General features: G+C 46.5%; 1 protein-coding gene across 2 annotated transcripts in view; it reads left to right on the forward strand.

Annotated features, from left to right (window-relative positions):
• The window catches only part of WWOX (WW domain containing oxidoreductase), a 988,815-nt gene that overhangs the window by 43,497 nt on the left and 921,310 nt on the right, over window positions 1-24,008 (forward strand). For both annotated transcript variants that reach the window (XM_040443434.1, XM_040443436.1), the window contains exon 5: window positions 7,097-7,203. In XM_040443434.1, coding sequence (XP_040299368.1) covers window positions 7,097-7,203 — 107 coding nt within the window. The remainder of the gene's footprint in view (window positions 1-7,096; window positions 7,204-24,008) is intronic.

Raw genomic sequence — 24,008 nt, forward strand, 5'->3', positions numbered from 1 at the left:
TTCAACGTTTATTTATTTTTGGGACAGAGAGAGACAGAGCATGAACGGGGGAGGGGCAGAGAGAGAGGGAGACACAGAATCGGAAACAGGCTCCAGGCTCTGAGCCATCAGCCCAGAGCCTGACGCGCGGCTCGAACTCCCGGACCGCGAGATCGTGACCTGGCTGAAGTCGGACGCTCAACCGACTGCGCCACCCAGGCGCCCCTAAAAAATTTTTTTTTGAGGGAGAGAGAGGCGGAGGGAGACAGGGAGAGGGACAGAGGGAGAGAGACAATATTAAGCAGGCCCCACACTCCATGTGGAGCCTGACACGGGGCTCAATCCTGAGAGCCTGGGATCATGACCTGAGCTGAAGTGACCTGAGCTGATCATGACCTGATTTGGATGCTCACCTGACTGAGCCACGTTGAGTCCTTTTGTTTCCCACTCCCCTGTTCCCCCCACCATTGATATATGTGGCTGCCTGGTTCCCCCAGACCCTGATCTGCATGGACCGTGCTCAATTTAGTTGTACTTACAAAGTCTGTCTTCACTGGGGCTGCCTAGGACCATGTTAATTGTAATATCTTTGGGCACTATTTTCTCTGTAATGCCGAACACACGGGGTACACACGGTCCCTGCCCGGTGGGATGAGAACTTACTCAGGCAGCACAAGTAGGCAGCCTGGGGTCAGTCTTGCCTCTTGAGGGATCCCAGACAGTCACTTGGAATTTACCCTGTGGTTTTAGAAAACTTACGGCCTTAGTGTTGCACTGCCCAAAACACGTAAATGCGGCCTGGCGGTATTTCCAAAAGATGCTCTGTGTGACGTGGCCATTTCCTGCCGCTGTATCCCTCCCTCTCCAGTTGGTATCTTTCTTTGGTAAAGGATTATATTTGAGGCCTGCGTATGTTACAAGGGCTATTGCTGGGACTTGTTGCCAGCTGTCCATAACACATGCCTTTAAAAGCAGGGCTGATTATGCCTTATTTTCCTCTGGAGAGGCCCGTATAGTTTTGTAATTTATTAAGAGTTGGCCGTCACAGTTAGTGTTGAGCGAGTGTGATTTGTGACTCTTCGGAACTGAGAACTACGTAATTGAGATGGCGTGGCAGGGAAATGTAAACGTTCAGGTAGTTGAAGTGGCGACAGAAGCAGCAGGGTGGGTTATCTGGTCACGGCACTTGTGGCACTGACCTTAGGGCGTTGGTGAATATGTCTCCTGGACCTTCATTTGAAGTGCCCTCAGCGTCGATTTCAGTGTCATGGTCAACATGGAGTCACTGTAATTTCATTTACACGAATCAGATCACTTTGGGAAGTTCGGTCCTTGTACTTACAGGGAGGATATTGGGGAAGGTGAACGCAGTGGTGAATTAACACAAAAGTTGTCCCCAGGTTTGAATTTTCCGCAAAGCTAACTCAGGATGAAAGACCTCAGGCTCACCTTGTTCTGTACGTGTTGGTAGAGCTCCAGGGTGGGGGAGTTGGCGGGTGCTGGAAGGTTCTGCAACTTGTTGATCCTTTCATTCCTAAAGATTGCTGTAGTGGTATGTTGGGGGCGGGGATCACCTTCTTCCTGGCCTTTTAATTGTGTGCATTTGCAAGTATCATTTGTCTCCAGTGTTTCTCAATTATAAATTAATAATAACAACCCATTAGAAATTACGGGTGCTGTAAGCCCCAACTCCTTTGGGCATCTTAATAAAAATGATAATTAAAACCATAATTTACAGTAAATGGGGACACTGCCCAAGTAAATCCACAATATGGAGAAAATTAAAAAAACCCAAACCAGAAGGAGACTTTGAGTGCTAGGGAAAGAACTGACCTTGTTCTTAGCAACTAGGGTCTTTGTCCGTATTTGTGAGGACTGAGTTCCCACCTTGATGTCCATTGTGCCTGAGGAATCCATGACTCTGTCCCCACTTACCTGTCCTGCCAGTGAGTTGGACCGGGGATGGTCACCTGCTCCCCCCGCCCCCTCCACCGCCACGCACAAACCCACCCCTCCTCCTCCATATTCACTGCCTGCGTAAACCAGTGGACAACCTCTTCCGGGGCCGGGCTGGCATCTGTGGAGACATGGGGTTCTCCCTCAGACCTAGACTCAGGCAGTCATCAGGCTTTGGTGCGATGTTCACCTCCCAGATTATTTTCTCATTTTTCCCTTAGCTGTTCAGCCTATGAGGGTACCTTATCCCTTCCTGGCTGTTCACAAGGCTTCAGTGTCTTCAGCTTACCCACCTTCTGTATGACCACCGGAGGGATCTTAAGTGAATAAAATAATAATAATGACAATTAGTATTTTAACTATATGATATGTATCACTGTATAACATGTCATCATCTAGTTATAATACTGATACTAATTATTATTCTTCCTAGTGCTGCTCTCTGCCCAAATTCTTCCACAGCTCCCTGCCAGCTGCCAGGACCCCACAGTTTCTGCTTGCCAGACACGGTTTCTTCTGTCATGTTCCCTCTTCCTCATTCATGCGGGCCCCGTCTCCAGTCCATGATGTTGTCTTGGCCTTTCTTGGCTCAACTGGTTCATTTTTACATCCTCTGGTCCCAGCATGGTTCTCGCCCAGAGTTTCTGCTCCCACTCAGTGACATTTGGGAAACGCAAAGAAGGCAGGTCACGAAATGCGCAGGCCGGATCCTGATTCTTAGAGGCCCCCGAGTCATTCCCCTGCGTTTCCCAGCGCAAAGCGAGTGCTGCCTCCTGGTCTTGCGGGGTGTCGCTGGCATCCTGATGTTCTCATGCTTGACAGAGTGGGACCTGACGGGGTTCCAATAAAGTCTGGAGCCGGTCAGTGTGAAGCATTCTTTGAGATGCGACAATTCGGATGTGAAAATTCTGATCGAGGCAGTTTTGTGGCCACGCTTGAGCATTGTGTCCAGCATGAATCTTACCTGTGTCGTGTGCGCGTGAGCATCGAGTGCCTGCAAGGGTCTGGCAGGTAAAGTCAGCAGCGTGGGTGGTGACCATGGCCAACAGGAGGGCACAGACCCCATCTGTAGCCTGGGGCGGCAGTGCGATTAGGGGCCCCGTGTGGTCCTGTCCTAATCTTTTTCAGAGAAGGTGGATATCTTCCCTCAGATAAATAATCTCTTGGGTGTTTTTTTTTTTTTTTTTTTTTTTTTTTTGATCCTGGTGACTAATTCATATTAGGAAGGAAGGGAGGAAGAGAAAGTGGGAAGTAGAACAGGGGAAGAAAGAAAGGAGAGGAGAGGAGGAGGGGGAGGGGGGGAAACAGTGTTTGAGCCCAAACAGAACAGGCGGTGGGTTTGATTGATCCTTTGATGAGCAGTTTGTAGCCTCCACTCTAGAGAATGAAATCTAGTGTGAGAAAGCAGGTATTTAACATTTTGGGGGGAGTGTTTTCCTTTTTATGGTATTTTAATGTTTATATGCAAAGCTTTAAACCCGACAGCAAGATATTAACCTTCACGGCCACTTACTCTTCCCGATTGGATCAGACGTAACAAGTGCTAGAAAGCGGATGGTGCCCAGTGTTTTAAAATGTCTTCTCTGTTTTTTTTTTTTTTTTTAAATTTTTTTTTCAACGTTTTTATTTAGTTTTGGGACAGAGAGACAGAGCATGAACGGGGGAGGGGCAGAGAGAGAGGGAGACACAGAATCGGAAACAGGCTCCAGGCTCTGAGCCATCAGCCCAGAGCCTGACGCGGGGCTCGAACTCACGGACCGCGAGATCGTGACCTGGCTGAAGTCGGACGCTTAACCGACTGCGCCACCCAGGCGCCCCTGTTTTTTTTTGTTTTTTTTTTTTTTTTTTTATATTATTAGCTTTAAATATTCTTCTGAACGCACTTGCCACCTCCGTGCAGTTAAGCCGGTTCAATTTAAACATTGTCATCAAGTTAATTTTTTATAAGATGAATCAGGTTATTAAATTTAGTAAACCATTGCCTTCATTATTTTGCACAAACTTTGGCACTGAGCACGATTGGCTCAGCACAACTACATTTAGCTAATTAAACCGGTCATCAGCCTCGGTGTTAGGAGCATGAGGGATGCTATTCCCATGAGCTTTGCCGGGACTCTAGCAGTAGGTAGCATTATTAAACTTTTTTTTTTCTTTCCTTTTTCTTCCTTTCCCTCTTGTTTTTCTCCTCCACCTCCCTCCACCTCCCTGCACCTCCCTGCACCTCCCTGCACCTCCCTCCACCTCCCTCCACCTCCCTCCTCCCCCCTCCTCCCCCCTCCTCCTCCCTCCTCCTCCTCCTCTTCTTTCTTCTTCCTCCTTCCTCCCTCCTCCTTCCTCCCTCCTCCTTCCTCTTCCCTCCTTCCTCTTCCCTCCTCCTCCTCGTCCTCCTCTTTTTTTTTTAAATAGAACTCCACACTCTAGAGAGATGGTTTACTGTAGGAGTGTTAGTGTTACTGTCCTTCCTGTTAAACCTTCATCTTTTGAAATCTCCATGCTTTGGTTGGGACTCCAAAGGCAATTGTAAAGGATAAGAAAATGGAGCTGTGTCTTACAGCTTTTAAAAGGTGACCGGCAACATGTAGCGCGGTGCTCAGATAAAGGAAGATGTAAGAGCCAGAGGGTAATTCTCCACAACACAGGAGTATATGGCTGCATGGTAACCACAGCCAGGGATTCCATAAAGCAGAGAGGGTGCAGATCTGTGGTCCCTGTTCCTCTTGGTACTAAAAACTCCTTTGCTGTAGGTCATTTTGTCAAGTGAGTTAGTAGCATGGTTTAAGAGACTTGTTTGGAAAAATAAATTCGGATAGAACACGCACATGCCGTTTCCCCTACAGATTGCCAGGCAGTGTCATTCAAAACCTCGGTGAGCCCTGTTTTGCAGGATCTTAATATTTGATTCATTGGTAAAAAGGAAGTTAGAGAGCCGTCCGTGTTGTTTGAAACAACTTGGATTGCTTTGAAATAGTCCAGAGTTGTAGCCTATTAGTCACCCGTAAGAACCATTCATTCGTCCGGCAGATATTTATTGAATCCAAATGGGTGTTAGTCCTATAGGATACAGAGATGAGAAAGGCACAGATTCTACAGAGTTAACAGTTAACCTGGTGAATGGATGAATACAGCCCCGGGGTGGGCCTGGCCCTGCATTGTATCAGTGTTCTCTCAGTCCTTTAAAAATACGGTTGCTAACCAATGGCTGAGTGTTGTGTCCCCCATTCTTCCTCCGCATCATTTTTTTCTTCCTATGCCCTCTGATGAAAATGTGACAAAAAATACTTCTGGTAATTGCTCTGACCTGGACGTTTCACAGGGACACAGAGTCTGCCATTTTCAACAAGCTCTTCTGGGTGTGTAAAGTCCTAGGAGTGCAAGTGAAGTCATTTTTGGCCACTTCATGTTCCCTCCATATGGCTGTCAGTATTTCATTAGTCCGATTGATGTAGCACATTGGTTAGCAAGATTTTGTCCTAGGCCTGCCCCCGTCCAGTCTCAGAACAGCTGGGCTATAAAACCTGGTGCTTTACTTCTTTCTCTTTCGCCCATGATGTTAGGTATCCTTTGCCACTGGTGGTAAGTGGTGAAGTTGGCATCACGGGTCAAAATTAGTAAATTCCAGATTATTGTCTTCTGGCCTCAATGGCTTGAAGATAAGGTTTCAAGCAGCTTTCACCACATACACCAGAGAGGGTGAAAACAGATTTAGATGTTAAATGTTTCAGATTTGAAATCCTTTGGGCAGTATGTTAACATCAGGTTCAAATATAGGAGGTTCTCCTTAGATATCGTTAAGTGAATATTTGGGATGCAGAACTTGGCATAACCTGAAAAATAGCTCAAGTTGTTTCCACTGTCAAGTTCACGTGTGCTCTGGAGCCAGTATTCAGACAAATGGAATGGTGGGTCTTATAGCTAATTTCTTTAAATTCTGGTTGATGTTAAAGCTAGTCAGTTCCTGGGTTTGCTGTTGGGAGCAGATGGAGGAGAGAGTGTTAAGTTTTCAGTCGTAATGACTGTGTTATATTTGATAGGTCCTGCAAGTCACAGAGGAGACACAGGACCTGAGGATTTTGGAAAGAACTGGGAATTCACATTTATTTTCTACCTACTATTTTTGTGTTAGGCTCTTAGTGTAAGTTGACTACTTACTCCTCATTTTAAGGAGAGATAGCTGGGTTTCTGATAGGTTAAAGGCATAGCCCACAGCTTATAAATAGCTAGAGCTGCGGTCAACGTAAGTTGTCGAACTCCTGAGTTTGAGTTTTCCACTATGCTGTGCCGGCTTCCCTTGAGAGCTAGTTTATATAAATAGACTGGCCTCCGTGAAGATTCGATCTATGGGAGATAAGAATGGATGGATTTTGCTAGACTCTTTCACACGGCTATCTCAGCGAGGTACTGGTATGCAGATCTCTCACACATCTTCACGGTATCTTGGAAATAGCAGTCGGTGGCCGTTTGACATGGCGTTGGCTGAATTACTTTCCTGCCCCCTCCAGTAGGATTGGTTCATTCGCTCTTGCGGGGTTTGCCGTGTGGTCTTTCTCACAGCTCACAAGACACGCCATTTCGCCCTTAGAGTAGTGTGTGGTGTGCAGGCTCCTGGTTGTTCTACGTCTTTGCCAACATTTGGTGTGGTCACTTGAAAAAGTTTTTTTGAATATTAATTTATTTTTGAGAGAGAGAGTGGGCGTTGGGGAGCGGCAGAGAAACCATGAACTCTTCAAAGACAGTGACCATGTCTGAGTCTTTATTCCTTATTCTTTGTGTTGAGCACAGGATCTGCTCATTCTCAGATGGTCATTAAATGGCAGACTGTGCTGTGATCTCTTCCTATGGCTTGGCCTTCATCTTGGGGATGGGGCTCAACCTCAACCATGCCGACACTTTGGGCCAGGTGCTTCCGTCGTGGGGACCATCCTGTGCTTTGTAGGGTATTTTGTAGCACTTCTGGCCTTTATCCACGAGTTGCCAATAGCACCTTATCCCCAGTCGTGACCACTGAAAATGTCTCTCGGTGTTTGCATCTGTCTTCCAGGGGACAGATGGCCTCTGGCTGAGAGCCACTTGGGTAATGTGTGTGGTGCTCAGTAAAGGCCGTTCAGCTGAGTCAGTGTTTTGCATTTGTGTTTTCTAATGTTGACTTTCCTTTAAACCATAGGGTTTGAAACTGCCAAGTCTTTTGCCCTCCATGGTGCACACGTGATCCTCGCCTGTAGGAATATGACAAGGGCCAATGAAGCTGTGTCACGCATTTTAGGAGAATGGGTAAGCAAGCACTTGACTTTTTTTTTTTTTTTTTTTTTTTAATTGTCAGATACACACGCCGGATAAACACATGGAGGTTTTAGTACAGTGCATAAAGTTTATTGCTCTTGGAATAACGGTTTTCTTTATTTTTAAAGTCATATTCTCTTTGTTTATCTTATGAATGAAAGGGCAAGCAAGCCTGTTATTATCCACACGTTTGTTTATGGTTCATTGTCAATGTCATCTTCTTTATTAGTCAGAGGTTTGAGAATGTTTACTCATTCAGCTCATTTATTAAGAAAAATAAAATGTGGCTAACGCCGTGTATGCAGCTAAGGTTTGTTATGCTTACGGTTTGTAAGATTAGAAGGCGGTGGGGGCGGGGGCAGTGGGCTTTAACCTTATCTCTGTTTTTCACTTTTGGCTCTTCTCTCTCTGTGTGGATGTGGGTGTTGCGCACAAACATTTACCGAAGGCCTGCAGTACTCTTGAGGCTAAGGAATCAGCATATCAAACAGAACAGAGTCCCTGTCCTCCCCTGGGCTTGCCTTCTGTAGGAGAAACAGACTGTTAGGGGTCATTACGTTTAATACCGAACACACTGCCAAGTTGTCATAAACACTGTGAAGCACGGTAAAGCAGAGCGAGGGCCGAACAGGTGTAGCGTGGACTACGTGAGGTTGGGCAGTTCGCAGAGAACCCTCTGAGGCTGTGACGTCTGGTCTGACCCTCGGATGAAGTAAGGCAGCAGGCTGCGTCAGTGCCTGGGGGGTGTGTTCTCTAAGCAGCGGGAGCAGCACGTGCAAAGGCCCAGGCGTGGGAGTGTGCCTGGAGGATTCAGGGTCAGCAGGGAGGCTGGTGTGGCTGGAGCCAAATGGCAGGGGAGGAGGGGGACACAGGTGCTGCGGGGCGTCACTGGGACCTCAGAGTCAGTGAGGAAGAAGACATGAGCGGGTCTGAGCCAGAGGGTGGCCCAGGTTGGTCACTTGTGTAACAGGATCGCTGGGCTTCAGTGTGAAGTGTAGACTGTTCGTTCATTCGCTCGTCTCGTATTCGTGTATTTATGACGTGGACCCTGTCATAGGTACTGCGGTCTTCTGTTAAGGAAACCCTGTCTTTGTAGAACTTTCAGCCCAGGGTGGAAGTGTGATTTAACCAAAGACACGTAAACATCAGTGAAAACTTGACATGGCAGTACTAGGTGCTAGGAAGTGTACGTCGTTCTTGGAAATGGTGAGTAACGCCTGGACGCGGGGACATTCAGAATCCCCGAGAAGGAAGTGACTGAGCTGACATCTCAGGAAAGACCCGGGGGGGGGGGGGCGGGGGGGCGGGGAACGGAGAAGGTCAGACTGGGCAGGGGGCATGGACTGTGTGGCGGCCCTGGGAGGAGGAGACCCTCGAGTGGCTGGGAGCAGAGTGGGAGGGCGGTCGGACAGCCCTTGCCGAGGCCGTCTTCCTTTCCTGGGCGCTGTGGAAGACTTCTTGCCGTCCGAAGAAACACACCATGGTGCCTGTAGGAGAACGTCTGATGTTTTGGGTTTGTGGAGTCTGCTTGGGATTCTCTCTCTGTCTTTATCTCTGCCTCTCCCTGGTTCATGCTCTCTCAAAAGTAAATAAATAAACTTTAAAAAAAAAAGAAAAGGAAGATTAATTTCTGCCTTTTCAGTATACTTCAAATGAAATATTTCCAATTCAGTAAATCTCTTTTTATGTATTTAAAAATTTTTTTTATGTTTATTTTTGAGAGCACGAGCAGGAGAGGGGCAAGAGAGAGGGGGAGACACAGAATCTGAAACAGGCTCCAGGCTCTAGGCTCCAAGCTGTCTGCACAGAGCCCGACGTGGGGCTTGAACCCACAAACTGCAAGATTATGACTTGAGCTGACGTTGGATGCTTAACCGACTGAGCCACCCAGGCGCCCCTGAAATTCAGTATATTTCAAATGAACCCTTGTCTTGAGTTCTGTGGATTGTTTTGAGTTAAATTAAGACAGAAATAACAGGGCCCATTTTTTTTTTCTGAGGGTCTTCCCATCTCTGTGAGTCTAAAGTTAAGTAATAACCTATATTAGGTGATGTAGTAATCACTTTTAGAGATGTAGAAGGCAAAAAATGGTAACATGTGCATATGGTCTGAATACTCGTACAGGACCGGCAAGGTATGAAATAAAAAGTCAAAGTCCCTCCCAGGCCTTCTCTTGGAAGGTAAATACTATGAACCATTTCTTGTATATTCTTTCACAAAAGTTTGTATGTACTAGTAAACATACACGTACTGTTGTGTACTTGGAATATTTCAGTGAATCCCATAAGATCTTATCAGTGCATATAGATCCACCTCATGTTTTGAACTGCTGTGTAATCTCCGTCGTGTGCTTATACTGTAATTTAACTGAGCACTTTCCCTTTTCTTGGACCTTGTGTTGTTTGCCTTGTTTCGCTATGCTAAGTGACACTGTCTTAAAGTTCAGTCGCTTGCATTTTCATCCAGTGTTCCATCCAGAAAGTTACACAGGGCAGAATCTTGGCGGCGGACTCGCTGATTCAAAGGGCATTTGTACTTAAAATTTTGGTAGCAGCTTCTCAGCTGGCATTGGGTGGTATGATACCAGTTTGTCTCGCTGGTGGAAGAGTACTTAGCTAGCAACAGGCAGTGTCAAACTTGCACAGTTTTGCCCATTTGATGTTATTCCTAAACTAGCAAAAAGCAAATTCAGTGGCCCTCGTAATACTGCAAGAACCATATTGTACGATGTTACTAATATGTAAACTTGTCTTAGAAGGTAATACTAAAACACAAATGTTTATGCATTTCAAAGATTATCTTTATTCCTCATATGTGAGAACAGATACATTTTGTATTTAACTCATTATAGCCATTGTTTTATGGAGAGAGGCAGAAAACCCTGGATCTGCCCTATTTAGCCTTAGTTAAGTGGGGCCTTCGCAAGCCTCTTAATCCATTTAGTGCCTCAGTTTCCTCCTCTGTCCTTCTGACAAAGAAGGTTGAATGGTATGAGCTTAAAGACCCACCATTTTGTTTCTCTTTCTTGCATTTTAAGCCAAAATTGGGTTTTGGGAGTAGGTTTCAGAGGACAGAACGTATCCTTGTACACTTTCATGCTACGATGTTAGTAACTTGATGTCCATGGGCAAACAGTGCTCCCAGAGGAAGAGTTACCCAAAAGTATTCCCTGTCAGGCCTATGAGTGAAGGAAATGGGAGCAAGACCAATCTTACTCACATGGCGGTCCAAACATTTAAATCAGATTTCGCAGGTTGTAGACTGATCTCTGTGTCCTGTCTCATCTGTTGGCTTATTCCCTGCGAATATCGTTACACTCTTTCCTGATTTCCCCTTAGATGATGATTATGGGAGCTCAGATTTAGCACCAAAAGCCATTTTCTGTCATTGCGTTATTACCATGATGCCTGCCTTCGAGATCCACCTGGAGCTCCCCTCACTACCCCACCCTCCATACCTGCTGGTTTGGTTTCCTTCAGGCCCTTCCTTACCTCATCTCTGCACTGCGATTTAACCTGGCACATCCTTAAATGCCACCTCCTTGCGTTTCTCAAGGTCAATTTGATTGACTCCAGTTTTTCCAGCTGCTAGCCAGCTTGAGCGTGTTCATACTTTATCCACGATGAATCCTATCAGTAGTAGAGCTGGGAAGGTACTGTAGCATATTGGTGCCTCACGGGAGGTTCTCGAAACGATCCAAAGTTTTTTGTTGCAGCAAAAGCTCGCTCAGAAGTCTGTGGGCCGTTTGGCTCAGCACTGGCTCGCATGTGCCAGGGCTCCGCGGGCCTTCTCAGCTTGGCTCTGAAGATGGAGTTCACGCCTCCTTCCCCAACTTGTTCTTCCCTGCCTGGTCTTTCTATTCCTGCCTTCACGGCACATTCTAGAACTGCTGTGTTCCAGAACACGCGTGTCTGCCTCCAAGCCAGTGGAACATTATTCTCCTGCTCACCGTGGGGCACCTGACAGCCGCTCTTTATTGAGTCCCTGTCATGTGCTGGGTCCTGGGCAAGGCACTTCATATCCCTGTTCAGGAGATACAAAAGCCTGGTCTTCTCCATTTTCTAGAAGAGGCGGTGGAGGGCTCAGGGGCTCAGGGGTCCTCCCAGAGTCACGCGCTGACGAGCACAGAGGCAGGCTCCTGGCACAGTTGGCACACTTGGCCTCCAGTCCCAAAGTCTGTCCACCTCACGGCGTGGCTTTTCTCCCAATATTGGCATCATGCATGTTCATTACCTTTCAGGCTTTGCTTTCAGAATTGCTAGATGCTGGTTGAGGGATTAATTTCAGGATTAACCCTGTGTCTCAGAGGAAGCAATACTTAGGTATCTTACTGTCCTCAGCAATCCCTTTTCATTCAAGACATCCTTTATAGAGTTCTCAAAACAGTTTTGGGGATGGATCTAGCTATTTAGTAAAACATAACTTAAATGAAAACACATTCCATATGGAATTCTATTAAGAGCCTTTCCACAATTAAGACTGCTAATAATTAATGCACGGGAAAACGCCCTCCTGCTGAGATGTTTGGGATGCTCGAAAGTTAGTAATACGAATTGAAAACAATTAAAATCGGATAACATGTACAATATAGAAGTAAACTACCCTCTTAAAAGGCCAATCCATTCAGCATAATTTAAAAAGGAGGGAGGGTAGGGAGGCCTATCAGTCCCCAGTCATATTTCAGTGAATTATCTCTGGATCTGGGGTTCATGCCTATGTTGTTAAGTTGCCCTCCGTAGGAGGATGTGATCTACCTCATTCACATGCTTAAGTGGATTACAGACTAGTGTCCCCTCTAAGACAAGCACCTGTTTTTTTTTTTTTTTCCTGGGTATTCCAAGGAGCCCACGGAATGGGCTGGCTGAGTAGGTAGTTTACTATCCTGTTTTCAGGATGGAGTGGATTCTCTTAGTTAGCAGCACTGTCTCTATGGTAGGATTCCATGCAAGTTCTCTACATTTGGGACACTGATAGGTGTGTCTGAATCCCCGCTCTGTTGTGTGGTTTAGGATTTCCTTTACTCAGTAAGTACTTCTCCAAGGATGGTTTGTTGCTCTGTGTATGGAGATGTGGCCTGTCCCATTCTCCACCCTGAGATCCAAGGACCTCCAAGGGGGATTGTATGCAATAGTTGATGAGGTATCACAATGTACTTTAGAAACAACCACAACCAGTCTCCGGCAACCCAGGGTAGAGCTCTTGAAAGGCCTACGGGGGGCTCCTACTTCCTTCCTCCTCTCTCACCTTATTACCATTCCTGAATTTTTAGATTCTTATAACTTGGGAACTGAGGCTTTTGGTTTTGGGGAAGAAGGAGATTGAATAGCACCGAAGCAGCTGGGACTGAGGTCCCCCTCCTGTCTACACACACATCAGTTGTGTGTAGGAGGAAGAGCGGTGGGGCCGTGGCTGGGGTTGCTAGGGGGGTTGAAAGGGCAGAGGAAGCAAGCCCGCCTCGTGAATGCCAGGCCCTTAGCTTATCTGCTTATTATGTAACAGAGTTCACATACAAGGGCTGCCCATTGGTGACATGTGGGGCCCAGTGAATGTGCTGAAGTTCTGACGTCTACTGGAGACGGAGATAATCGAGGAGTTGGCCAGAAGTAGCCTGGTCTGGGAAGAGGGGCTGACGGTCCTCCGCTGGCATTCTTATGCGACCCGCTTGCGAGTCCTCAGACTGTGGCTTGGACCTGTTCCCCTGTCATAAGGGAGGAGTGACTCAGCCATGTTTGGTTTGGTGAGAAGCTCTGGTCCCCAAGGAGGACTTCACGTCCATGCTTTCCTGACTTGTGGTTTTATTTGGCTTGAACCTCAGGTCTTCCTAGGAATGGTTAGGATGGTGTGCTCTCGGCCAGGAGAAGGCAGCCGGGATCCAGCTCAGCTGCTCTTGTTTTCTCCTGGGTGTGTGAGCCAAGATTCCCAAGAGGTCTAGAGAAGGCAGGCTGGGTGGGTCACAGGGTGCCTCCTGGGCAGATGTCCCTTGGTGGGGAACGTCATCTCCAGCTGATGACCACTGCTGTAAAATATGCTGTGTTCTAATGGCGAAGCATAGAAGCAAGTACACCCTATGACCTTGAGTGAATTCGTTAAGTTCTTCAACTACGGTTTCTTCATCTATAACAATACAATAATTCAGACAACAATATTTATGCCAGGAGACATAAGCGGCTCTATTAAACGCATTGACCGTATGCATGTATAGTCTTTAACGCATTGCTGAGGGTAGATTGAGTATTCAATTAAATTTTATCTGCTGCTATTAATAACTATAATAATAATTTCTTATTTATACATGAAGGTACGAGTGATGCTTACTCTTCTTAACCTCTCCAAGTGGCTTCAAGAGTTGCTTTAGGGAGGATGTTTATCAGCATGATTCAAATGGGGTTGCAATGAATTCTTTCTCGGTCTTCCTGTGTCTGGACTCCTACATTTTATTAGATGTGTATTTAGTTTGTTGATTAGTATTTTCCAGTGAAGCTCATATTAGCACTCAACTGTCATTTGAAAAGCCATCTTAATTATTTATGAGATTGCTTTTTCTTTTGTATTTACAAAGAAATACACTTTGCATATATTTAGGAAAGATGATTAAGGGATCAGTCATCCCTTAAGGGAACAGCGAGCGATGGCTTATACCAAAATGGTTATTGAGAAAGCAGGGAGATGAGGGGTAAAAAGAAAAGATTTATTAGTCAGAGGTAATGGGATATGCATGTGTCAGGGAGAGCGCATGCCTGGTTGGTTGTAACCACACAGTCTGATGCTGGCGAGACTGAAGTGTCATCATTATTCTGGTTTTCAGTAGATTTGGTACGGGGGCTATTTATCTCGTTGGAGGGCAGGCATGTGGAAAGCTGCCGGTATTATGTCATGGTGCAGCCTCATTGATAAGCATCAGAAATCATGATTTTAGTTGTGTTTTCAGATACAGAGGACTTGATGCCAACCAATGTATTAGGCACATGGGTTCGACACTTGACTTTGCTGTGCTTTTCGGAGACACCAGCCCCCTATGTTTTCATGACGTGATACTGAGAGCGATGGGGTGGGATGCCTAGTGCTGAATTGCATGCCTTCTTAAGAGCCCTGGAGGAATTGAGCTACCGTTAGGCTCCCTCAAATGTCCTTTATGATCTGGTGGAGCTGTGGCATTTGTTGGAATTTGCCCTTTGGTAATAAAAGCTGACATCCTTTAACTTGACTTTCCAGATCAAAGGCCTTAGGTGTGGTGGGATGCCTTCTTTTATGTGGCTTGTGTGTTCAGGGGAGCGAGCAGCCTTTGGGGTGGGTAATTTACAAGCTTGATGCCCGTCTGAGCTGGTGACTTGGCTCGGAAAAGATGGTTGTCATTCAACACATCACAGTAGGGCTCATCCCCGTCGTTTTGAATGATCTTTAGCTAAACCAAAAATATAAAAACTATTAATATTATTAACAGTTGTGGATTATTGGGAAAAATTCATCTTAAATCAGCTGCTGGATTGGTTCCTCATTTCTTAGCTGTAAAAAATTGTTTTTATGTGTTAGTATTGGATTTTCAATAAATAAAGTATGGTATAAACAAGTCTGCGAACCAGCAAGAACCATATAAACCACTTGCTTAAATCAATAAGCGCGCACACACACAGGTGAAGATAAAGTTCTAGAGTTCTCCCTTAGGACACTTCCATTTTCAAATGTCATGGTGTGATCATACCCTGCAGATGGGGTTAGGTATTCAGATGTATTTCTCTACAAGGCATGATGCTTAACATTTAGCAATGAAATATCCATGTTATGTGTTAAACCCACTTTGCAGATTTGGAATTGGAGGCTAGAGGGAGTGAAAAGGCCTGCCTGAGCTCACCCAGCTGGGAGCTACAGGGTGGAACCTGGGTATGAAACCATATTTGCCTGACTCCAAAGCCATCTTGCCACCTAATCCCAAGTTCCTGGTGTGTGTTATATCAAAAGACTGGCCTCTGTAAAGACTTAGCCAAAGATTGTATTCATAGAGGTTTGGGCGTTTCTATGTGAGCATTTTTCTGTTCATGATAATAAGGGTACTAATATCCCAGGAAAGAGAACTTCTGGGTGCCTTTTGGTAATCTGACGGAGCTGGTGTACCTCCCCTCCCCAAAGGAAGCTCATTCCTTCTGTCTCCTTCCCAGACTTAACTTCAAGTGGCATACAGGGTATTTACTCTTCTATTTGAGTTGCGTCTTTGACTTTTCTTGTCACGGGCTCAGGAAAGATTCTGTATCAGGCAATAAATTATGCCTCTCCCTCATCGACACAATTGTTTGCTAAAATATTCTGAGTTGTCTGTATCTCCACAATGCCCCAAACTTGGGCTTGGTCCTATCCTCCAAGTTTTTTGTTTCATTTCTCATTCCGAAAATTTTGCATTGACATAGTCTTGGGTGTCATTCATTGTTCTTTGATCGTTGTCTGTGTGTCTTTGTTTTGCGTTCTTTTTTTTCCCCTGGTCACTGCTCTCAGTCTTGAACTGAATCTTTCAAACTTTATATCCATTGTAACCTTTGTATAACGAGGGCTGTGATTAACCGTGGAGTTTTAAAGAGTGAAAGTCGAGCATAAATGGCTAGATCCAAGCCATCACTCCCAATCATGTGAAACCCAAAGCAGATGTATCCTTTCATTAATATGGGGTCCCCTGAGTTCTTATTAAGCAATTTTGACATAGTTTGAAGAGACAGATTTCATCTTGAGATGGTGTTCAGCCAATGGTTCAAAGGCCTCCTTCTGGCCACTAGGCATTTAGACTCTGTTCATTACTTAAGAGGAAAAAAATATGCTTGAGACTGTTTTTCATATTTATTATGGGCCATTTACAGAGAGTCTCAGACATTGCAGGTGTTAGATTAAACAGAGACGAGAAAGAATAAAACCTCCTACACAAGGACAAATATGGAGATGCAGTGTAGACAAGGCAGCCAGTCTCTGAATGGAGCAGCACACACTGTAATAAATCAGGGTTTACTTTAACTGTGTATTCAAAATAGACTAATGTTTAATTTATAGGGAGGCAGCCCAGTGGAGTAGAGGGAACCCCACCTTTGGAGTCTACACAGGCTAGGGAGCGTATCCAGTTTCGAGCACATGCTCACTGGGTATCCCTGGGCAAATTTGGTTACGTCCTTGATAGCTCTTGGTCATGGTGAGGATGAAGTGAAATAACACATATTGTGATCTTGTGATGTATGACAAGAAACGTGTATTTGGTCTTCCTGCCTGTTGCTGGAGGAGCTCCTAAGAGCCTTGGACCTTCCCAAGTGAGGAGAGCCCTATATAGAGATGTCTTTTGTTAAGGAGGTGAGTTTTGGGCCCCACCCAAAGATGGGGGCCTGTTTCCAGTGAAGCCAGCTGTGTGATGAGAGGTTGGAAGTTCTAGTCCCACCCCTGGACCCCTGGGATGGGGAGAGGGGCTGGAGACCAAGTTCAGTCCTCAATGAGCAGTGACTTAGTCATGCCTGATTGTAATGAGGCCTCCGTAAAAACCCAAAAAGGAGAGGGTTCAGAAAGCTTCTGGGTTGGTGAACACACAGAGATCCTGGAGAGTGGTGCCCCTGGAGAGGGCAAGGAAGCTTGTGCCCTTTCTCACATATCTTGCCCTGTCTATCTTTTCCATCGGACTGCCCTGAGTTATATCATTTAATAAGAAACCGGTGGTCTAGTGAGTAAAATGTTCTGAGTTCCATGAGCCACTGTAGCAAATCAATCAAGCCCAGAGTGGGGGTTTGGGAACCTCTGATTATAGCTGGTCAGTCTGAAGTACAGGTAACAGCTAGACTTGGTGACCGGAGTCTCAAGTCCAAGGAGAGGGTTATGGGAACTGCCAGTCTGTAGCCTGTTGGTCAGAAGCATAGGTGACCGCCTGGGCCGGAGCCAGTCTTGTCCCACTGAACCCATAACCTGTAGGATCTGATGAGATCTCCAGGTAGATGGTGTCAGAACTGAGGCGAATTCTTGGACACACTGCTGCTATAGGAGAATTGTTGGTTGGTGTGGGGACCCCTTCCCCTGCTCCGTGTTGGAAATTGGGTGTCAGAAGACATAGCCTCTCTTGTACAGAATGTGGCTCCTAGTAAAAACTCAGGAAACCTCCAGGTACCTGCTGGACAGGCTGATTTGCTCATCATTTCCCTAAATTAGACAAATAGTCCCAGAAATCTTGTTGGAAAATGTATTTCCTTTCTACCCCCCCCCGTTTTTTTTTTAAATGATCAGAGTACGAGGACACAGCCAAACCTGCCTTCATCTTCCCATCAGTGTGTCCTTTAATAGCTAAGGTAAGGAGCAGGCGCCTCCTTCCCTCCCAGGGAGCAGAGAGGTGACCATCCTTGTCCTCGGTGCTGATGGTGTGGAGTTGGCCGGTCTTTTGCAGAGGCTGGGGTTGCTGAGGGAGAAGAGTGGAGAAAAATCCACTTGGTGCCCCTAGGGGACTCCTGTGGAACTAGTCCCTGCACTTAGTCAACTAGAGGATGCAGACATGATTAGAAGGAGGCCTCAGAGGTATTCGTGGTGTTTTTAAAATCTGCCCACAGGTTCTTTGATACTCTTCTTAGGAGGTGGAACCCAATTGTCCTCCCCTTGAACGCAGGCTATACTTAGTGATACCCTTAATGAATAGCATGTGGCAGAAATGATGGAGTAGGACTCCCAGGAAGGGTCGTAAAAGGTGTGCGGCTTCCTCCTTGCCTGCTGTCTTGGATCACTCCCTCTGGGGGAAGCCAGCTGCTGTGTTGTGAAGATGCTCAGGTATCCCTGTGGAGAGCCCCACGTGACAAGGAACTGAGGCCTTCGGCCAGGAGCCTCGAGAGTGAGCCCCCTTGGACCCCTCCAGCCTCCTCAAGCCTGCAGGTGACTTTGGCCGACAGATTGACGGCAACCTCACGAAAGACCTTGACTCAGAACCGCTCAAGATTCCTGACCCCATAGAAACTTGGTGCGGTAACGAATTCTTACCGGTTGAAGCCACCAGGCTTTGGGGATACGTGTTACATAGCGGTGGGTAACGCGCATGGGGGTCATGCCTCAAGGGGAGAAGGATCTCTGGAGAGGAACAGGACAGTGAGTTCAGTGCAAGACATGAGCACTCGCCCAGCGATTGCTTCCAAACGCAAGGAACCTTAAGTTCTTAGGGTTTCGTCAGCTGTCCAGGTCACCTTGTTTGACCTCTTTCCCATGTGCACACCACTCACACAACATCCCTGAGCAGAGATCTCCACGCCTTGGCTCCTGCTCTCCTGGTTGACAGGGAAGCTCCTCCCTGCCAGGCAGCACCTCCAAATGACAAAGGTCTCTCTTAAATTGAAGGCAGCCTCTTTCTCCGAGTGTCTCCTACCCACTGGCCCCGGTCCTGCCCTCCGAGTTTCCCTGGGCTGCCTTCTCATCAGAATCCGCCTAACACCTGCATCTCTCAAATTCCCTAAATAATAAACCAAAAGTTATTGAAGACATTGGGTTACTAAAAGTTGGCGGTCAGACTGGCCCCTCTCCTCGCTCTGCAACCCCTGTCTCCTTTTATTATTGGGGTCTGGGATGCGCATGGCAGGGCTTGGCAGCTGGGGGGATCTCCGTCTGTCACCGCATCCTTCTGCAGGCGGCAGATGCGGAGCCCAGACCCGCTTTGCCTTCCCTGGAGTTAATGAATCAGTGTGAATGAAGCGCACAGTCTCCTTTTAAATGACTGCCGAACACTGCGCTCATTTACCCGGCAGTTCTCAGAGTCTAATTGTTCCAGCCACAATGTGATCTGTAAACTGGGTAGCTGGGAGAAGCTTCAATGCATCTTTGTAATGGCTTTGTTGTTGTTTATTGAGAAGGACTAATTAACTTTGATTATTGCACTAATATTGTGGCACTTTGACAGCCTTTCAGATTTATGACTCTGGGAAAATAAACAAATGAAATGCAGGTGCTGGAGCAGAAAGAATAAGTTATTACTGAACTTTAATTACTTGGAATGTGTAGCCAGGAGAGAATTAGTTGATGAATTACAGGATGCTTAAAATCTACATCAAATTGTGAGCCATCCGAAGACAAAAATGAAAAGGGGGCTGGGAGGGTGCTGTTTTTAAGGCAGAGGAGGATAGGACACATCTCTAATGGTCTCAGTAGTGATTCATTGATTAGTCCTTGTGGTTCCCATGCTGCAGAAGCTACCCAGTGCCTGCTCAAAGCCCCTTCCCTGACCGGAAGCTTACAGCATCACTGGAGAACCTGTTTGAAATGCAAATTCTTGGGCCTCACCCTGAGACCTGAGACCTGAAGGGATCTGAGTTTCTGGAGATGGGGCCCAGCAATCAGTGTTTTGCAGTCCCTCCAGGGGATTCTGAGTCACAAAAAAGTTAAGCAACACTCTACAATTCTGAGGCTATTTGAGTGATTGGTTGATTTCTCTTTGTTGTTGTTGTTAATGAAAGGTCAGGGGCAGAGTTTTAACTTTGTTTACAAAAATCAGATGTTCTCACACGCAGTTACCCCACTAGACGAAGATTTTCAGACTATGTTTTTAATGGTAGAAATACTTATAAATTGTCTACAATGAGTTTCGTATAGTGGGTGATTGAAAACAGTTTGGAATATTGTCATTACCATCAAGGGTTTCACAAGCGAGGGACGACTTCTGAGGTGTAACCCATGCCAGAACCCAGTGAGTGTGGTAAGAATGAAGTTCTTCGAGGACTCATGACAAACGCTTTCTCAGGTGCTTCTAAGCAGCGTCCTCCAGGAAGGAGCTGTGGGCAGGCTGTAGTCAACTGAGATGGTGGGGGCACGGTCCAGTGCAAGGGAGGTGATGCGCAGAGGGGCTTATGGGGGATAGCCAAGCTTGGATGCAGTGTTGCGGAGGAGTCCAGAAGCTTCCATTTGAAGCCGGGTCGTTCAGGACTTGGGGTTCTGTTCTCCTAGGGGAATGAGCTTTATTCTTTAGGTCCTAGCAGCCACTCAAGAATCCCTGTGGGCATGTGCCATCCGTCCACAGTGATGCAGAAAGATAAGCACTCAGGCCGAAATAGAGGCATCGCTGGCTTTGCTCCTGGGCAGTGGGGTCCAAGTGGCAGCTGTGATCCTTTCTAGCTCACAGAATATGCTTGCCTATTTCCTGACACTCAAGAATGTTTTCAAGTCTGTCATCCGGGGCGCCTGAGTCAGTTGAGCGTTCGACTTCGACTCAGGTTATGATCTCATGGTTCATGAGTTCAAGCCCTGTGTTGGGCTCACTGTTGACATCTCAGAGCCTGGAGCCTGCTTCGGATTCTGTGTCTCCCTCTCTCTCTGTATCCCTCCCCCTCCCCACCCCGCCCATTCTCTCTCTCTCTCTCTCAAACATAAACATTAAAAAAAAATTAAATCCATACACCAAGTCCCAAGGGATAAAAATAATTGTCCCTTCCAATGTCTCCTGCTCTGAGAACCTTTAGCCTTTCCGTTTATGGGGGAAAATGGCCCTTACTCTTCAGAAACTCTGAGAAAATGGGGAGAGAAACGTGTTTACTTATCTGCATTGCTCTGTCAGGGGTAGGGTGATCAGACACATATTGTTCAAATCAGGAAATCTTGAGGGCCAGAGGAGGGGCTCCTGCTAATTGTGCTGGGAGAGCAGGCATCAATAAGCAAGGAAAGAAACTGTAAAGTCTGAGCAACGCTGTATTCCAGAAATGCACCCCTGAGTGGAGCTGCCCCTGAGTGGCTGGCCTGGCTGGACTCAATCCACAAGGGACAGGTCTGGCTTCTGATGGGGCACATTTGAGCCTCACGCTGGCCTTAGTCCCCGTAGTACTGGGTTGTCTCCTGTTAGCACTTTTCCTATTTATTTATTTATTTATTTATTTATTTATTTATTTATTTTTCAACGTTTTTTATTTATTTTGGGACAGAGAGAGACAGAGCATGAACGGGGGAGGGGCAGAGAGAGAGGGAGACACAGAATCGGAAACAGGCTCCAGGCTCTGAGCCATCATCCCAGAGCCCGACGCGGGGCTCGAACTCCCGGACCGCGAGATCGTGACCTGGCTGAAGTCGGACGCTTAACCGACTGCACCACCCTGGCGCCCCAGCACTTTTCCTTTTAAAGACGCTCCTGCGTCTACTCTCACAAAAGCTCGGCCAGCTTCCTGCCCAAGAGCGTCCCTGGTTCCTGGACAGTTGCACATGTGACCGTAACTCCAGATCTGTTGTTGTCAAGCAGGATGTGGAGTTTTTATTCCAGAGACCCTTCCTTTCATACTGTGTGTCCCACTGTCTGGAACCTTCCGATCTCCCTCTTATGGACAGTGATGGATCCTTGAGGAGTAGGTGTGCGTCCCAGTGTTAGACAGAGCCAGACCCTTTCACAAGGCAAATCTACCCAGGAAGCCATTGAGAAATGAGTAGTGCATTGGTTTGGGCTGGTTCGCAGCTTGCCTAGACCATAAACATGGATGTCTGAAAGCTGGTTCAAAGCTTATTTTCAGCGCTGGGTAAATCTGCAATGTTGGTGGCAGTGCTGGGGTACTCGGCAGTGACGTCGGTGACTGGAGTTGTATTGCAGGCTTGAGCCACTGTCTGTGGTGTCCTTGAAGACCTGCCCACACAGACAGCTTTGGGGAGATCTCAAAGAAGAGCAGAAATAATTCTACATTCCTTTGAAGTGTAGGTTAAAAATAAAGTTCTTAGTCATGTATGACCCACTGGGTTTTTGCACGATTCTCTCAGCCATTACTTTTAGGGGATACAGCAAAGATGTGAGCCAGTTTATGCAAGAATAGCATGATGAGAAACTCAGTTGTGAATTAGTGAAGGTCTTTTTAGAGACAGTAATGAATTCACAGGTCATATTTGGGTGTAGTTTCGTTATAAAATGTTAGAGTTTTAAGGTTGGAATGGACTTTCTGAGGTCAGCCAATTTAACTTGCCCCCTTGACAGGTGGGAAAACTGAGGCCCAGAGAGGGTAAGTGACCTGTTTGTTCAATGTTACTTAGGCAGTTATGCCTTCTTTCGTCTTTTTTTCCCCTCATTTTATTTATTTGAGAGAGAGAGAGAGAGAGAGAGAGAGAGAGAGAGAGAGAGAGAGAGAGAGAACATGAGCAGGAGAAGAGGGGCAGAGGGAGAGAGAGAGAATCCCAAGCAGGCTTCACGGTCAGCACAGAGCCCATTGTGGGGCTCAGTCCCACCATCCTGGCATCACGACCTCAGCCGAAATCAAGTCGGATCCTCAACCGACTGAGCCACCCAGGTGTCCCCCAATCGTGCCTTCTTTTGAGACATTATCATGCTGTCCACTTACCTGTTGTGAGAAAAAATACATGTATGTACATGTTTTTAAAAAGAGCATAGAATTGCCTGTAAGACAGGAATCTAAGGACCTGACAATGTCAGTTGGGTGGTTTAACCCTTTTTATTTTTATGAGAACAGTAATGATAATGCGTGCCAGTCAGTGTCCAAAACTTTTTAAATCTTTAATTCTGCTCATCTTTATGACAACCCTGTTAGGTAGCCATTGTTTTGAATCCTGTCTTCAGATGAGGCTGTGGGGCTCAGAGAAGTTTAGGACCTTGTCCAAGCTCTCACAGCCTGTAAAGTAGCAGAGGTGAAATGCTGTAGGAAGCCAGAAGCCTTGCCTGTTTTATTTTTCTGTTTGGCCCTGTGTGTAGCACAGTGGCTGGTCGGTAGGAGGGACTTAGACACATCTGTGGAATGAATGGCTGTGGGTGCAGTCAGGTTGACAGTTGGGCCTTGGTGGTTATGACCCAGTCAGCAGCATCCTGTCACTGTGGGAGGGGATGGTTTGGTTGGTTTGTTTTTGGAAATGAGACCAGCAGAGGGTACAGTAACCAGATGATTTTCCTGAAGTATTGAGCTCTGCAAATTGATTTTCGTGTCAGTGCTGCTGCGGTTCCCCCAGTTCTTCAGCTGCCTTGTCGCCCATTAAAGGGCTTGTTATTTAGGGGACACTGCGTGAAGCATATTGCAATTCCAAGTTCTTTGAAAATTCAAATCCCGATTTGGGAAATCTCAGCTGACCAGCCTCTCTGGCCATTCTGGAGCACTGGGCGTTGGCTGCAGCGAGGACTGGACTCCTCAGTCAACTCGATTTTGAAGGACAGGAAGATGAATTGTTTACGTGGAGAGGGCAGCTCTGAGGGTAGAGGGCCCCGTGTGAAAGGCTGGTGCATGGATCCAGAAGACTTCTGGTCTTTTCTTGAGAGAGCAGTAACTGCTCATCAATGAAAAGGCCTTGGATGATGCTGGGCTTTTGGAAGTAAACATGGGAACCTTTTTGTTTCCTATTACTTAGGTCAGAAAACCAGCTTGGGTTGACTTTGCTTCTAACATCCCTTTCCCTTTCAGATAATACAGATAATACTGAATCAGGTGATTGTCCAGAAGGCTGTCAAGGTAAATGTGTACTGAAAGAGAATTAAACAGAGAGAGAGAGAGAGAGAGATAGACAGACAGACATCTGGAGGTAGGGGGAGCAGACATATGGAGAAAGACAGACGTTGACACACACACACACACACACACACACACACACACACACACACACAAGATGAACTCCTAGGGGAGAACAGAGATCAAGGCACAAAGACAGAGAGAGACACAGAGAGATGGAGAGAGGGAGAGACAGAGAACGCCTCTCAGGAGTATGTTTGTGGAGCTTCCTAGTGACGGCCTCTGCGCGATGGGTTTGATCACGGTCTTCAGTGTTCTCTGATCATTTCTTGCTTAGAAAGGAGGAAATTAGAATTGTTGAGCTATGATTTGTTTTAATCAGAAAGAAATTGTCTAACATAAATCTCCTCG

The sequence above is a fragment of the Herpailurus yagouaroundi genome, unplaced genomic scaffold, assembly GCF_014898765.1.
Source record: "Herpailurus yagouaroundi ecotype Mexico unplaced genomic scaffold, PumYag 190, whole genome shotgun sequence".
Taxonomy (NCBI): Eukaryota; Metazoa; Chordata; class Mammalia; order Carnivora; family Felidae; genus Herpailurus; species Herpailurus yagouaroundi.